Source organism: Phaseolus vulgaris, chromosome 1, assembly GCF_051622355.1.
Source record: "Phaseolus vulgaris cultivar YP4 chromosome 1, ASM5162235v1, whole genome shotgun sequence".
Classification (NCBI taxonomy): domain Eukaryota; kingdom Viridiplantae; phylum Streptophyta; class Magnoliopsida; order Fabales; family Fabaceae; genus Phaseolus; species Phaseolus vulgaris.
In genome coordinates this window covers 40739099-40753931 of record NC_143498.1, presented here as the reverse complement: position 1 = coordinate 40753931, position 14833 = coordinate 40739099, and the positions used below count along the sequence as shown (strand labels likewise).

Here is a 14833-nt window from a genome sequence, read left to right as displayed (position 1 = left end):
GAGCTGATTGAAGACCCACTGTACTTAAACCTTTTGGATTTCTTTACCTTCATCATTGATATGCATATGATTATCTGGAGTTTGAATCAATGATTTTCTGATACATGCTTATACATGTGTCCCTACATGCTATAAATTTATCATTTTACCGCTTAGAAAAAAAAATTCCATTTGCAGGGTGGGCTACGGGCTTGTCTGCCGGCGAATCAGATTGGAGCTTGGAGTTTGCTTTCTTTACAGTTGTAATTGATCTTACTGATTCTGGTCATGGTTAGCTTTCTCTTTCCCTCTCCTCCATGGTTTTCTTGTTTGTTGCACAATATCTCCTCTTTTAAAAAGTTTTATTGTGTTAACTTGTGCACGTGCTCTTCATTGCAGTTATGCAATTGTTAAATTTACTACTACTGCTACTAATTTTACTAAATTCAAGGTTTGTTATCTGTAGTTTTGTTGATTCTGTGAACTCATTTTTACCTTCTTTATTTATTTATTTCTAGAGCACATAGAAGATATCATTGGGTTGTTGTTCAAATACATTGAGCTTCTACAGCAGTCTGGTGTTTGCGAATGGATTTTTGAAGAGGTATGGATGTAGTCTAAAAAATGAACAAACAACTTTTAACTCAACTTTTAAGTGAAAAAATGAAAAATATTCAGACAGCTTCAACATAAGTTTAAAAGCTCATTTTTTAAATTTAGCTTGAAAGTAACATGTAAGTTAAAGAAAAGCAAAGACAAATGTGATCGTACAATTGCAATCTTCATTGATGACTGAATTTTGTCTATGCTTCACCTGTGGGTAGTAGGGCTATAGTTTCCCATAGGTAAACTATTGAACTACATTAACTTTGGTATCCATTTCTTTTCTTTTATTGCTTCCACACATGGTCTAAACTACATCTAATGGATTTTTCTATGTTGATGAAGCTTTCTGCAGTTTGTGAGACCAAGTTTCATTATCAGGACAAAATTCCTCCCGGTGATTATGTTGTTGATATTGCATCAAATATGCAGGTATATTTCTCTTTCTAAGTAAAAAAAAAAATTGCAGGGGAGCTTTTTGATGGAAATCATATTATTAACGGACCTGTTATTTTACAGTTTTATCCTGTGAAAGATTGGCTGACAGGATCATCCTTGCCTTTTAAGTTTAGCCCAAATGTTATCCATATGGTACTAAATCAGCTTTCTCCGGACAATGTTCGGTAGGTGTACTAAAATCAAGTCTGTAAATTTATTTATATGAAGGATGTGAAGGATCAGATCAATTCTCCTAAGCTGTTATTTTACTCAACAAAGAAAATACTGATTAAAGTGTTTGAGATACTCTATCAGTAGGGTGTGACTTAGTTATTAAATTTAACCTATAACTCATTCTCGAGCAGAATTTTTTGGGAATCTAAAAATTTTGAAGGGCTTACTGATAAGGTGGAGCCATGGTATGGAACTGCGTATTCCCTTGAAAAGATTACTGGCTCTGCTATTCAGGTATGTGCTTATATGAACAGTAATGTATGACTTTTGTACTGGCTTGTTCATTTGGATAATTTTTCTGTTTTTCCCATGGAATTTACTATGAGTCTATGTTCAGTGATATGTTGAAATTGTTATGAAAAGATGAAACTTGATAGACCTGATAATGCTTGTATTTTCAGGGGTGGATGGCTTCTTCTGCTGATGAAAATATGCATCTTCCAGCTCCTAACAAATTCATTCCAACGGACTTGTCACTTAAAACTGTGCAAGAAACGGTATGATATATTTTTCAAATATATATGGTGTGTGGTGGGAGAGAAAGGGGGGGGGGGGGGGGAGGGTGTTGCACCATGGTTATCTTGATCATATTATTAATACTTGGAAACAGGTGAAGTTTCCAGTTTTGTTAAGCAGGTCAACTTATTCAGCCTTATGGTACAAGCCAGACACATTGTTTGCTACACCCAAGGCTTATGTTAAGATTGATTTCAATTGCCCATATGCTGGAAGCTCTCCTGAGGCTCAGATTTTGGTGAATATTTTCACACAATTATTGATGGATTACTTGAATGACTATGGTAGGTTTCTAGTTTAGATGGACTTTACTTTGTACTTTTTATTTCTTCATATTGTGTCTACTAAGTTGCTAAATAAAAGTTGAAGGAGTTCTTAATTTCTTTTCTTAGCTTATTACGCTCAGGTTGCTGGTCTATACTATGGCATAAATCGCACAGATGGTGGTTTCGAGGTACTCTTGTAATGTATTTTAGTTTGCAATATTGCAATTTCTGAATATGAATGTTAGATATTAGTCTACAATCACCCTCGATGAATGCTAGCAAGATTCTTTCTTGCACACTCTTTTCAACACTCCATCAGATGAAATTCATAGTTTAACCAATAATGAAACGTATTTGAAAGATAGTGTTGCTCACATTTCTTTAATCAATAATGTGCATTATTGCATTTTTTTGTTCAATTGTAACATATAGATGATCCTAACTTTCTATGTGATTTTAAGTGCAATTGTTAAAGGTATACTTGAGTTCAGTTCTACACTTTACTACTATAATTGATTAAAATAACAGAAATCATGTAAAGGTTGACAATTCGGATCCTGATAATAATGAGTATGATATTTGAAACGATAATAAAGGGTTAAATTGTTTATTATACCAGGCAGGGATAACATTGACATATAATTTGGAAGATTTCCAATTCTCATTATAATTAAGCCTTTTTATTTATCTATCAACTCCTTTTGTATCTTAATTAAACCTTTAAGTTCTTTGGCTGCTTTGTACTAAGAAATTTGTGTGGGAGTATAAATGAAAATAGAACAGAATTTATTTTTTCCTCTGCCCGTCTTGAAGAAATGTGTTACTTCATTCTGATAATTAAAATGCCATATGTTTTAGGTGACACTCTTTGGTTATAATCACAAGTTAAGGATTCTGCTTGAAACTATAGTTGAAAAGATTGCAGCATTTGAAGTGAAAACTGACAGGTTTTCAGTCATCAAGGTACTTCATCAGACTCTTCTCACATGGGATTTAATTATCTCATTCTTTTCATTTGGAGATTGAATTGATTTTTTATGTTATGTACCACGTGACAAGGCTGATTCTTTGTTGGATTCTTCTCTTCTATACCCGTCTTTTTGCATCAAACAAACACTGGCAATTACTTTCTTCCGTATACTCTAATATTCCATCAAAATTTTTAAATCCATTAGTAGTTTCATGTCTAAGGTGTGTCTCTGACTGGATGCCTCATTCTGGTGCCTCTTATTTTTACCGGATTGTTTTGTTCTTCTGGCTCCTTTAGAATGTTTTGCTTTAGGATAGTTTTATGCCACTAGTACTGAAGGAGGATTACAAAATTTTTGTTGTTATTTATGTTAAACGGTGTATCTTCAAAAATAGAAATAATCATTAAATAATATGAAGCATCTCAATTTGTTTTGTGATGAAATAAAATAACCTTTATAGTTGGGACTCGAAATTTTAGTTTAAAGATTCAACTATTCTATTGAAATATATTAATAATGTTTTCAGAGAGAATAATTTTTTGGTTCATAAGAAAAGATTAATTTTCTCTATATTCTAATACAAATAAATGATTCTGTGTTGGTTAGTTGGTCTTATGGCTGTCTTAAAATTTTCCTTTAACCATATGACTGGTGCATTCCAAAAGAAATGATTTTAAGTTTAACACAAGATTTATCAATATCTTTCTTTTTTACAGAACTATTGAATGATATTGTTAAAGATATGATTGTGTAAATAGGGAAATATTGTATAGCTTTATTTTAGGGATTTTATTTTATTTTTCTTTCCTTTTCTTATTTGTACTATTACTCTCTTTTATAAGTAGAGAACCTAAGTTTGATCATAACACAATTAATGTAAATCTTTCTCTGGATACATTGCAGTAGATAGACAATTTTGGTAATTTAAATATTATAATTTAGGGAGTTTTGTGTGTAATTTCTAATTGGGTCAGTGTTATTAAAAATTATTTTCTGAATTTTAATGGTTGGTTGATATCAAGAACCTAATTAGAATTTCTTAAACTTGGGCTCAGTTTTTAATTTTAGTTTTAAAATCCTGTGTCTGAATCCAACATACTGTTATAGTATGTTATGAAGTTCCCAACAGTAATGACAAAATCAGACTCATTTATGGTGTTTTAAAATATAAAGTTTTATGTTAACATTGAGAAGATACAAGTAACAATAGATTAGAAGCTATAAGGACCATGAATCCATGATGCAATTCTTCAGCTTGGTGATATGAATCTTGAGTTGTAGAGATAGTGTTTGAATCACACATGGTTGTGAGAATCACAAATAAATCATTAGTTGTATACAAGTCTGTACTTTTCTTTTTTTTCTGTGAAATGAAATAATAAAAGTTCAGCTTGTTATTCTTGTTCATTTGATCTAAAACGATAAAATCTCATTCAAATCGTTTGATTCTTCAACTGGTCACAACACCTTGCTGCCAAAGGCCATTGATCTCACCTGGCTGATTAGGCTATTTTTGCAGCCAAAATTGCAAAATGGCCAACAGAGTAGCAAATCATACTGCAGTGCAAATGTACAGCCTCCTTTGTGCCACTTAAGTTGTACTTGCTGGTGGTGGGTTGATAAGGAAGATGACCCACATCCCTAAAGTCAAACTACAATCAACTGCATTCTTTTTTTCTTAAGTTAGGAAAATTTTATATTTAAGCTCCAATACAAATACCACCAAATTATGATTTTTTACTTTTGGCCATAAGTTCTATTGAACCATTTTATTCATATAGGATTCCTAATCTCTTTGTTAGCTAGATTCATTATAATTGTAAAAAATATGATTTCATCTTAGTAATTAGGGAAATATGTACAGCTAAACTAATGATTAGATATATTCTCCATTGTTACTCATTATTATTAGGTTTCTCTATATACTTTGAATGATTATAAAGAAAAGATTTACGTGTGTGACACACTTCACAACAACAAAAATACTCTTTATGGTAGAGCAAGGTTTTCCTTTTCTTTTTCTGCAGTGCACCGTTCACGTGCGCTGTATCTGAGACAGTCTCCCCAATGTGCTTGTCCTTCTCCAACGAATCACTTTTGGGCTTTGTTAGGCACTGGTTTGGCACCGGTTTGGCACTAGTTTGGTACCATGACTTCTTCTAATTTGGCTTTCATTCAATATCTCATGACTTTCACCACCAATCATCTACCATCACATGGAACATATCATAAAAGAGAAAAGAAAAGAATACTATTAAAATAAATGAAAAATAAAAAATAGATTAAATAATCCCTTGTGTATATTGAACAGAGAGTAATGTTTATATAGAGAAAAAACATACAAAAAATATGGGCTAAGCCCATTACATGGAAAGAAATATCTGACAATATCTAATAATATCTAATGATATCTAACAAATACAAAACATGGGTGGACCAAACCAAAACCCATGTAAGAAAAAGGAACACAACCTAAATACGAAATAAAGGAAATCGGTATCTGTTATGGAAAAAATCCAAATTAAGACAAGGAGGCAGAACAAAGTACCAACAAAAGTCTAACTTATTATCAACACCCAAATTAGCCAATTTATCAGCACAATTATTTCCTTCCCTAAAAATATGAGAAACTTTTGAAATCCATGCAAACACATATCTGCATACGCCTTCTCCACCTCCCTCTAAGAGTTCAAGGAACCACTTCTACAAAAGAAAAAGTTTGACAAAGCAAAGTAAAATCACTCTCCAACAAAGGTTTCTGAACCCAACCCTCTGAGCATTATCAATGGCAAGAATAGCCCCCATGACCTCAGCATACAAGGCATTATGATTCCCCAAAAACACCAGAAAAAGCACCAATATATTCCCTGACTCCCTCTAAGATTCCCGCACAAGCAGTAGGGCCTGGAGACCTCCGAGCAGCATTGTCAGTTTTCACTTTAGTCCCACCCATAGTAGGGAAGTCCCAATACACTTGCACAGGAACAAAGACCTTACAAGGTTTGTGCTAATGCCAAAAAACTTCAAGGCAGAGAAGTCCATATGATTAGACATACATTTTTAGACATATTACCTGAAATCTGAATGCAGTTATGTGAAGGGCAGAGATCATACTGATTCACTGTTGAAATCTAGTATGATTCCTCATCCTTCATATCATCCAGAGAGAAAAGGTGATAGCAACAAGCTTATGTGCTTAATAATAGGGCTACCGGGATATTTAAGAAAAGTTATAAAACCAGAACATTAAAAATGATTAAGATCAGGAAAGATATTTTGAAGCCAGGACCAAATTGGAATGTTATGATACATATTCTTTCATACATAGAAATATTCACCAGGTCATGGTTTAATATGTGCATAAGAAATTCCAATATTGTTTGTTCTTTTTGTTGAATTGGAAGAAAATATCTTTAAAGTTACAAGAGGATATGGTAATCATTACATGTGTGCTGCTGTAAGATACTATAGATCTCTTTGTAATCATTACTTTAAGGATATAGTTCTCTATATATGGATGTTTATGTACTACATTCAATTCAATAAGAACTTTTCTCTCATACAGCTGAATTCTTTTCAAGTATTTTAATGCTAATTGGGCAAAATCACCATGAGATTGTGGGTCCACTTCTTGATATTGTCTTTTCATTAGTGGGAACTTGATTTCTTGGAGGAGCAAGAAGTAGGAAATAGTTCCTAAGTCTGGTGTTGAAGTTGAGTACTGTGCTATGGCAGTAGTTGCATGTGAGATTACATGACTTAAGCAACTTTTCCTTCAATTAAAATTTGAAGATACACAAGATACTTGACTAATATGTGACAAGGAAGCTTCCATTCACATTACATCAAAGACAATTTTCCATGAGCGGACTGAACACATAAAAGTTGAGAGAAGGTGCTCTCTAGAGAAATCATTACTGACTTTGTCAACTCACCAACTACATGTTCACTAAATCTGTAAACAGCTCTCGTATTGATCACATTTGTAACATGCTTGACTCATGACATACATGCTACAACTTGAGGGGGAGTGTAAAACATATGATCTAATCTTAGTAATTAGGAAAATATTTACAATTGAGAATTAAGGATATTCTCCATTATTAGCCATTTTTAGGTTTCCCTATACTATCTTTTTGAATTATTATAAATAAAGGATTTTTATATATGATCACAATTTAAACAAAGAAACTCTTTCATAATACTTTTTTTTTTCAAATTTAAACAAATATATTTTCTAACCATGATATTTTGAAACTTATGTCACTTTGTTAGCTATTTAACTTCACAATGCTAATATACAAATATGTGTGTGCGTTTTTCTTTGTATTAAATTTCTCTAGGAGTCATGTTTTATTATTGATCATGAATCTTATGATTTATGACTCGATTCCATTCATGACTTAGAAAATGGGCCTTCCAATTCACAATTTATATCCCATCTCAACTATCATGATAAAGGCCTGATATTAAAAAATGAATTAAACTAAAATTAAATACCAAATACAGAAAACAAAGTAAAGGAAATTATGATAAATCCGTGAAATCCAGGGAGCCATATCCTATTTTATATCATAATAAGAAGATATGCTTACAGATGAATATGAACATTTCAGTATTTGATTTATAAATTATCTATATCAACATTATTATGATAAAAAATTTTCTTGATTTTTTAATTTCTCTATCCATATTTATCTTTTCATATACCATTTTATCAGGAAATGGTAACCAAGAAATATCAGAATATGAAATACCAACAACCTTATCAGCAGGCTATGTACTATTGCTCTTTGATCTTACAAGATCATACCTGGCCTTGGACAGAACAACTCGACATACTTCCTGCTCTTCAAGTTGAAGATATTGCTAAATTTGTACCATTAATGCTCTCGAGGACATTTTTAGACTTCTATATAGCAGGTTCTTAGGCCTTTCTCTCTCTTTATGGATGGCAAGAGTTACTTTTATTTCAACTGGAATGAAATTTTATGTACAGGGAACATTGAAAGCCATGAAGCAGAGTCGATAGTCAAGCACATTGATGATGCTCTCTTTAATTGTTCAAAACCTGTGTGTAAGCCTTTATTCTCATCTCAACATTTGGCCAACCGAGTTGTTAAACTTGAACGTGGCATGAGTTACTTCTACCCTTCAGAATGTCTTAATCCTGAAAATGAGAATTCTGCTCTTCTGCACTACATACAGGTAAATTTTGCGATAGTTTTTTGTTCATGATTTGTATTAAGATATGTCTGGCTGCCTAGACTGATATGCATTATGCCATCCAAATATCACTTTTGACTGGAAAAGCAAGTTGTTAGCTTATGCCTATTTTACCTAATTTATTTTGGCTGTGAATAGATTTCAAATGATGCCAACAAACCGAGTAACATCGATGAACCTGGCTTTTGAAAGCTATACTGTTAGTATATTACTTTAATTAGTCTCTTTAGTGTAGTCATGAAAATTGACTCTGAAAATCATCTGGATGGGAACCCTAAGCCAAAACATTCAGTTTTTTCTGTCTACATATTGAGAAATGTATTATTCTCCTACTCTTTTGGCCTGGCCATTTGATCAGATTTTAGTTTTTTCATTGTAATTTTGAAGCCATTGTTTCTTATTGCCCTCCAATTGAATTTGTAGGTTGGTCGTGATGACTTTAAGCTTAATGTTAAACTTCAGCTTTTTGCTCTTGTTGCAAAGCAACCAACCTTTCATCAGCTACGATCTGTTGAGCAGCTGGGGTACATTACTGTGCTCTTGCAGAGGTATGTTGATCTGCAGCATCCTGTATGTATTCAGCTTGGAAGACTTACACTTGTTTTTAACTTCAAATTTAAACATGTGTAGGAATGATTGTGGTATACGTGGACTACAGTTTATTATCCAATCCACAGTAAAGGTATCTTCCTACTTGGAACTTGGAAATAATCTAAAATAATTTTCAAATAATGACTTATGCTTAAGCCCAGCATTTTACTTGCTTCTCAGTCTCCCGGGAACATTGAACAAAGGGTTGAGGCATTTCTCAAAATGTTTGAGACCAAGCTTTATGAGATGACAATTGATGAATTCAAGGTTTGATAGCTCTATTAATATTCTATTTAGCTTGCTGCAAATGTTGTTCCCTAATCATGATTGAAATATTCAATAATGAATACTTCTCCATACATACGCTTGTCCTACACCTTGTGAGCTTTGAATTCAATTCTCTCTGGAAGCATTACAAACATAGATCTTATGGATCGTAAAGGATATACATGTAGGATCTATATCTAAGAAAGTAGACTTTGAGTCTAACACAACCCCTACAAAACTAGTTTGGATGGTGAGGTTTACATTTACTCATATTTTAATTTGGTTATATTTCTAGTCAATGTTCTCTAACACACTCTCACACTAAAGATTAGACGTCTCAAGTGTGATATTAAATATTTGTGAGTGGTCCAATAGTGAATGACATGATAGGTCTAACAAATCTTGCTACGATAGACTCTTGTAACATTTTAGAAAGTGGACTTTAAATCTGACCTAACCTCACAAAATTGACTTATAGACTATAATTTGCTTTTACCTCCAGTTGATATGAGATCTTAACACACTCTCACGCTGAGGATTAGATGATATTTGTAGGTAGTTTGATAGTGGTCCGATAGTAGGTAGATAATACAAGTCCAGGTCTTGTTGTAGGATAGACTCTTATAACACTTATTGAAAAACTCAAAGGGAGAAAACAATAGGTGTAATAAGAGAACACGTCAAGTTTGAAAGTGAATAAATTCATTCTTATTATTTCTCATTGCATACATTGGATATATATATATATATAGATGAGTTGGGTATAAGTCTAACAAATCTTGCTACGATAGACTCTTGTAACATTTTAGAAAGTGGACTTTAAATCTGACCTAACCTCACAAAATTGACTTATAGACTATAATTTGCTCTTACCTCCAGTTGATATGAGATCTTAACACACTCTCACGCTGAGGATTAGATGATATTTGTAGGTAGTTTGATAGTGGTCCGATAGTAGGTAGATAATACAAGTCCAGGTCTTGTTGTAGGATAGACTCTTATAACACTTATTGGAAAACTCAAAGGGAGAAAACAATAGGTGTAATAAGAGAACACGTCAAGTTTGAAAGTGAATAAATTCATTCTTATTATTTCTCATTGCATACATTGGATATATATATATATAGATGAGTTGGGTATAAGTCTAACAAATCTTGCTACGATAGACTCTTGTAACATTTTAGAAAGTGGACTTTAAATCTGACCTAACCTCACAAAATTGACTTATAGACTATAATTTGCTCTTACCTCCAGTTGATATGAGATCTTAACACACTCTCACGCTGAGGATTAGATGATATTTGTAGGTAGTTTGATAGTGGTCCGATAGTAGGTAGATAATACAAGTCCAGGTCTTGTTGTAGGATAGACTCTTATAACACTTATTGGAAAACTCAAAGGGAGAAAACAATAGGTGTAATAAGAGAACACGTCAAGTTTGAAAGTGAATAAATTCTTTCTTATTATTTCTCATTGCATACATTGGATATATATATATATATAGATGAGTTGGGTATTTTCGGAAATAAATAGCACCTACTTTAATAAACAAAATCCCTTAGATTGTGGGACTGTTATGCTAGAAATAAAACAATATACAACAAAATATACAGAATTAAAATCAATAAATACTGAATTAAAACTAATAAGAATAAAATTTGAAACTTCCTAAAATATCTCAACACCCCCCCCCCAAGCTGGTGAATAAGTATTCTCCATTCCTAGCTTGGATATAATTTTCTCAAAGTTGTTGTTCAGCCCCTTGGTGAGTATGTCTGCAATCTGTTCTTGAGTAGACACATATGGAGTGCAAATCATGCCATTGTCAAGTTTTTCTTTGATAAAATGTCTGTCCACTTCAATATGTTTAGTCCTATCATGTTACATTGGGGTGTGACTTATGCTGATGGAAGAGAATTGCACATATTTTATAGATTTCACTTGGATTAAGAATTGAATTAACAATTATGGTGATTGTAATTGGACAAGAACTTAACAAAGTGGTTAAGTAAGTGTGAATGTTCTCTTCAAAGAGAAAAGAAAAAGACTCACACAATGACAATATGAATTCGAAAGAAAAAGAACTCAAAAGAAAATAGAATGGGCGAAAATGGAAAACATGGAATTAGAGAAGAAGAATGCAAAACTTAGATGGTTGAAGACTTCCATGGAGGTGGAGGAATGGAGGAGGTTACACCACTTGGAGGAGAGGAATTCCATGGTAAGTGATGAAGAGAGTCGCCACTTGAAGCATCTTGCCAAGATAAGACTCAGAATTTTAGACACTAAAAAAATCACTCACGCTGAGTTTCATTACTCAAAATATATTGAGAATTACAAGAGGGGGTGGCCACCTATTTATAGTGTAGGTGCCATGAGGTTTAGGGAGTGGAGGGAAATTCAAATTCAAATTAAACATGCTTAAGCTCCCTAATTCTGCGCCACTAAAAGTGGATCTAAGAGAGTCATGCTTCTCACATTTAAGCATGTGCTTAATGTGGGAAGTGTGACTAGGGGCTGCACATGGGAGACCTTCTACATGTTAGGGTTTATGTATGGCCCATGAACAAGCCCAATTTTTATGCTTTTAACACCTCCTAAAAAGATTAAAAGAAAGAGTAGTTGGTATCCTCACCCATGCTCTAGTGTTCTGCTCTTGATGATCTTCTGAGGGATGGTGGGGCCTTGTGTCTTAGCCTGAGATGCTTGACCTAGCCTTGAATATTATTTTTTGCTCTTGGTCATCTTCTTGTAAAGTTGGACTAGTTTAGATGGTGATGCTATGCTCCTTTCATGGTTACATTAATACTCAGTGACAGTCTTGGTACCCTTCTTCGCAAGCATGGTTTTTACCTTTACATAATACATTTGTGCAGCATATTTTGCCTTAGAATAGGTTTGCTCTATTGCAATCCATATTGGTTTGGCTGAATTAAGGTACAAACATGTGTCCCTGATTTCTATAACCATTGAATTCCATAACCACGCCATTATCATAGAGTCTTCTTCATCCCATGACTTGAAAGTAGGATCATCTTCAACAGGAGCATCATCAGTTTCGACCGAGATGAACATTCAATTAATACACACAATCAGAGTTTGATACATCTCAAGTTTGAAAGAGAATAAATTCTTTCTTATTATTTCTCATTACATACATTTGATATATATATATACATAGATGAGTTGAGTATTTTCGGAAATAAATAGCTCCTACTCTAATAAACAGAATCCCTTAGATTGTAGGACTGTTATGCTAAATAAAATAAGATACAACAAAATATACAGCATTAAAACCAATAAATATAGAAGAATTGAAACTAATAAGAATAAAATCTGAAACTTCCTAAAATATCTCAACAGAACACAATTTACAGGGGACTTGGGAGTACTGCATGTGGCCAATCCATATACAGAACAGTGGTGTTACCCAAACCGGTGGATGAATCATTACTCTATAATAGGAAGTCATTAAGTCAATGCATTAAATTATGATATTCTTAAGATCCATTATTATACTGAAACTAAACTTAAATTTGTTGTCAATTTGTAGCTGAAACGGTATGTATTAAATTTTCAGTGGAACAGGAACATTAACTGGCAGAAGGTTATGTTTGCTAAATATATTGCTTTCTCTCACGTTCCATGACTATGGATAAGTTCAAATTAGGAGAGTTAGAATCAATAAATTTTATTCAGTCGTCATTTTCATATGTGTGTGCATATATATATATCAATTTGGCTATGCAATATATCTGCTATTGGACCTGCACTGTTACTTGAAAACCAATCTTGAGTATTTACTTCACAGTTTAAGCTTAACAAATCATTATAATCTGTGTTGGTAATTGTGTTTTACATACTTTATTCATGTGACTTCTGTAATGCATGTATGCAGAGTAATGTAAATGCTTTGATAGATATGAAGCTAGAGAAACACAAAAATTTGAGGGAAGAATCATCATTCTTCTGGCGAGAGATTAACGATGGTACTTTGAGGTTTGATAGGAGAGACTATGAGGTATATACTTCTTTCTGTTGGATGAATTTAGGAATTAAAGTTGGATGAATTGACTTGAAAATTGAACTTAGTGAAGAAACTCATATTTAACTAATGAATGGTTTGGCACTACACTTGAATTGCATTAGTGATACTATTGTATGGATTTGGAACAGGTTGAAGCATTAAGGCAGCTCACTCTTCAAGAATTGATAGATTTCTTCAATGAATACGTGAAAGTTGGTGCACCTCGAAAGAAAACTTTAAGTGTACGAGTTCATGGGAACCGGCATTCATCTGATTACAAAGCAGAAGTCTCAGAATCACACTTGGCCAGAATAGATAATATCTTTACTTTTAGAAGATCACAGTCTCTTTATGGTTCTTTTAAAGGACTCTCTGGGCAGATGAAATTATAGAGACATCCTCCAGGTTTAAAACTTCCTCACCTTAAAGGAATATTTAATCGAAATAACACTAGTAATATTGGGCACTCTCATAAGCTTGGATAAAAATACCCCCGTTTCTTCACAACTGTTGAAGAACAACCATTCTCAATTTAGATATCATTGTGGTCTACCCTAGTATTAATGAAAATGGTCTTTCCCAATTTGCTTGTGCTTATATATTTTCAGAAATGCTTGCAGAAGTATTTTTTTCGTATCTACTGAGAGTAATATTTTTTAGATTTGCTCACAAGTAAAACAGTCACGGTTGAAAAATAAATAAGAAAGATTTTGATAACCATTTTTTTCTTAAAATCTACTTGATAATTTTCTATAATACATTGTTATATTTAGATCATGATGATAATAATAAGTATGAATAAAATTTTGAAATAAAAATATACAATAGTAGTGTTATAAAATCAAAAGGTATCAACATATCATAACTCTAATAAATGAGATTATTTCTACATGATTTTCACAATTTTTTTATTGAATTTTTTTTGTTGAAAAAATTTGTTATGGAGTTTCTTTTCTTTGATTTTTGGTTTTGATCACATAAAAATAGAAGGCCCAATTTTATTTTTTTTTGTTGCTGACTGAAGGTGGTGATGGTTGTGGTGGTGGTGGTGGTTTGTGGTGATGTCATTTTTAGGTGAGTTTTTGACTTCTTTACGCATGGGTGGCATTGATTTTTTGTGTTCCAAATAGGTAATCCAACAACGGATTATATAATATATAAGTTTCAATATAAAGTAATTATGTGCTGGGTTATGGAACATGGAACTAAATCTTGGATTCGGAATAATATTCTGATTTAATTTGTAATACACCATTGTATTTTGGATTAGATAACCTGGAAAGTTAATCCGAATCTGAAATATAAGCACTGAATTTTAAAACTTATGGATTAGTTAATTCGAACATATACTGAATCTGAAAATGAAGCAAAACTCATGAGCACATGTTCCATAATTTGTAATTTAGTAGTTATTTTTTTAGTTAAAAAATGACTTATGGATTATCCAATCCAGCAGTTTTATTTTTTAGTTAGCAAATGACTTATAGATTACCCAATTCAAAAGTTATTTTTTAGTTATCAAATGACTTATAGATCCAGAAGCTATTTTTTAGTTATAAATTTTTTAGTTATAAATTTTTTAGTTATAATTTTTTTAGTTATAAATGATTTGTGGATTACCCAATCTGAAAACTATTTTTGAGTTATCAAATGAGTTACGAATTACTCAATTCGGAAGGAAAATTGAATGATGTTTTTAATTTGCATAATTATAT

The 14833-nt window shown here is 32.6% G+C and overlaps 1 protein-coding gene across 3 annotated transcripts in view; it reads left to right on the top strand.

The window, feature by feature from the left end:
- LOC137814053 (Insulinase (Peptidase family M16) family protein) overlaps positions 1-13701 on the top strand; it is a 28093-nt gene extending 14392 nt beyond the window's left edge. For 2 of the 3 annotated variants that reach the window (XM_068616588.1, XM_068616589.2), the window contains exons 11-26: positions 178-270; positions 498-583; positions 928-1014; positions 1102-1205; positions 1386-1488; positions 1656-1751; positions 1865-2054; positions 2163-2224; positions 2895-2999; positions 7729-7930; positions 8007-8215; positions 8657-8781; positions 8864-8915; positions 9005-9091; positions 12990-13112; positions 13268-13701. In XM_068616588.1, coding sequence (XP_068472689.1) covers positions 178-270; positions 498-583; positions 928-1014; positions 1102-1205; positions 1386-1488; positions 1656-1751; positions 1865-2054; positions 2163-2224; positions 2895-2999; positions 7729-7930; positions 8007-8215; positions 8657-8781; positions 8864-8915; positions 9005-9091; positions 12990-13112; positions 13268-13510 — 1967 coding nt within the window. In that variant the 3' untranslated portion in view covers positions 13511-13701. The remainder of the gene's footprint in view (positions 1-177; positions 271-497; positions 584-927; positions 1015-1101; positions 1206-1385; positions 1489-1655; positions 1752-1864; positions 2055-2162; positions 2225-2894; positions 3000-7728; positions 7931-8006; positions 8216-8656; positions 8782-8863; positions 8916-9004; positions 9092-12989; positions 13113-13267) is intronic. The other variant, XR_016521024.1, reaches the window with a different exon arrangement.
- Positions 13702-14833: the final 1132 nt, after the last annotated feature.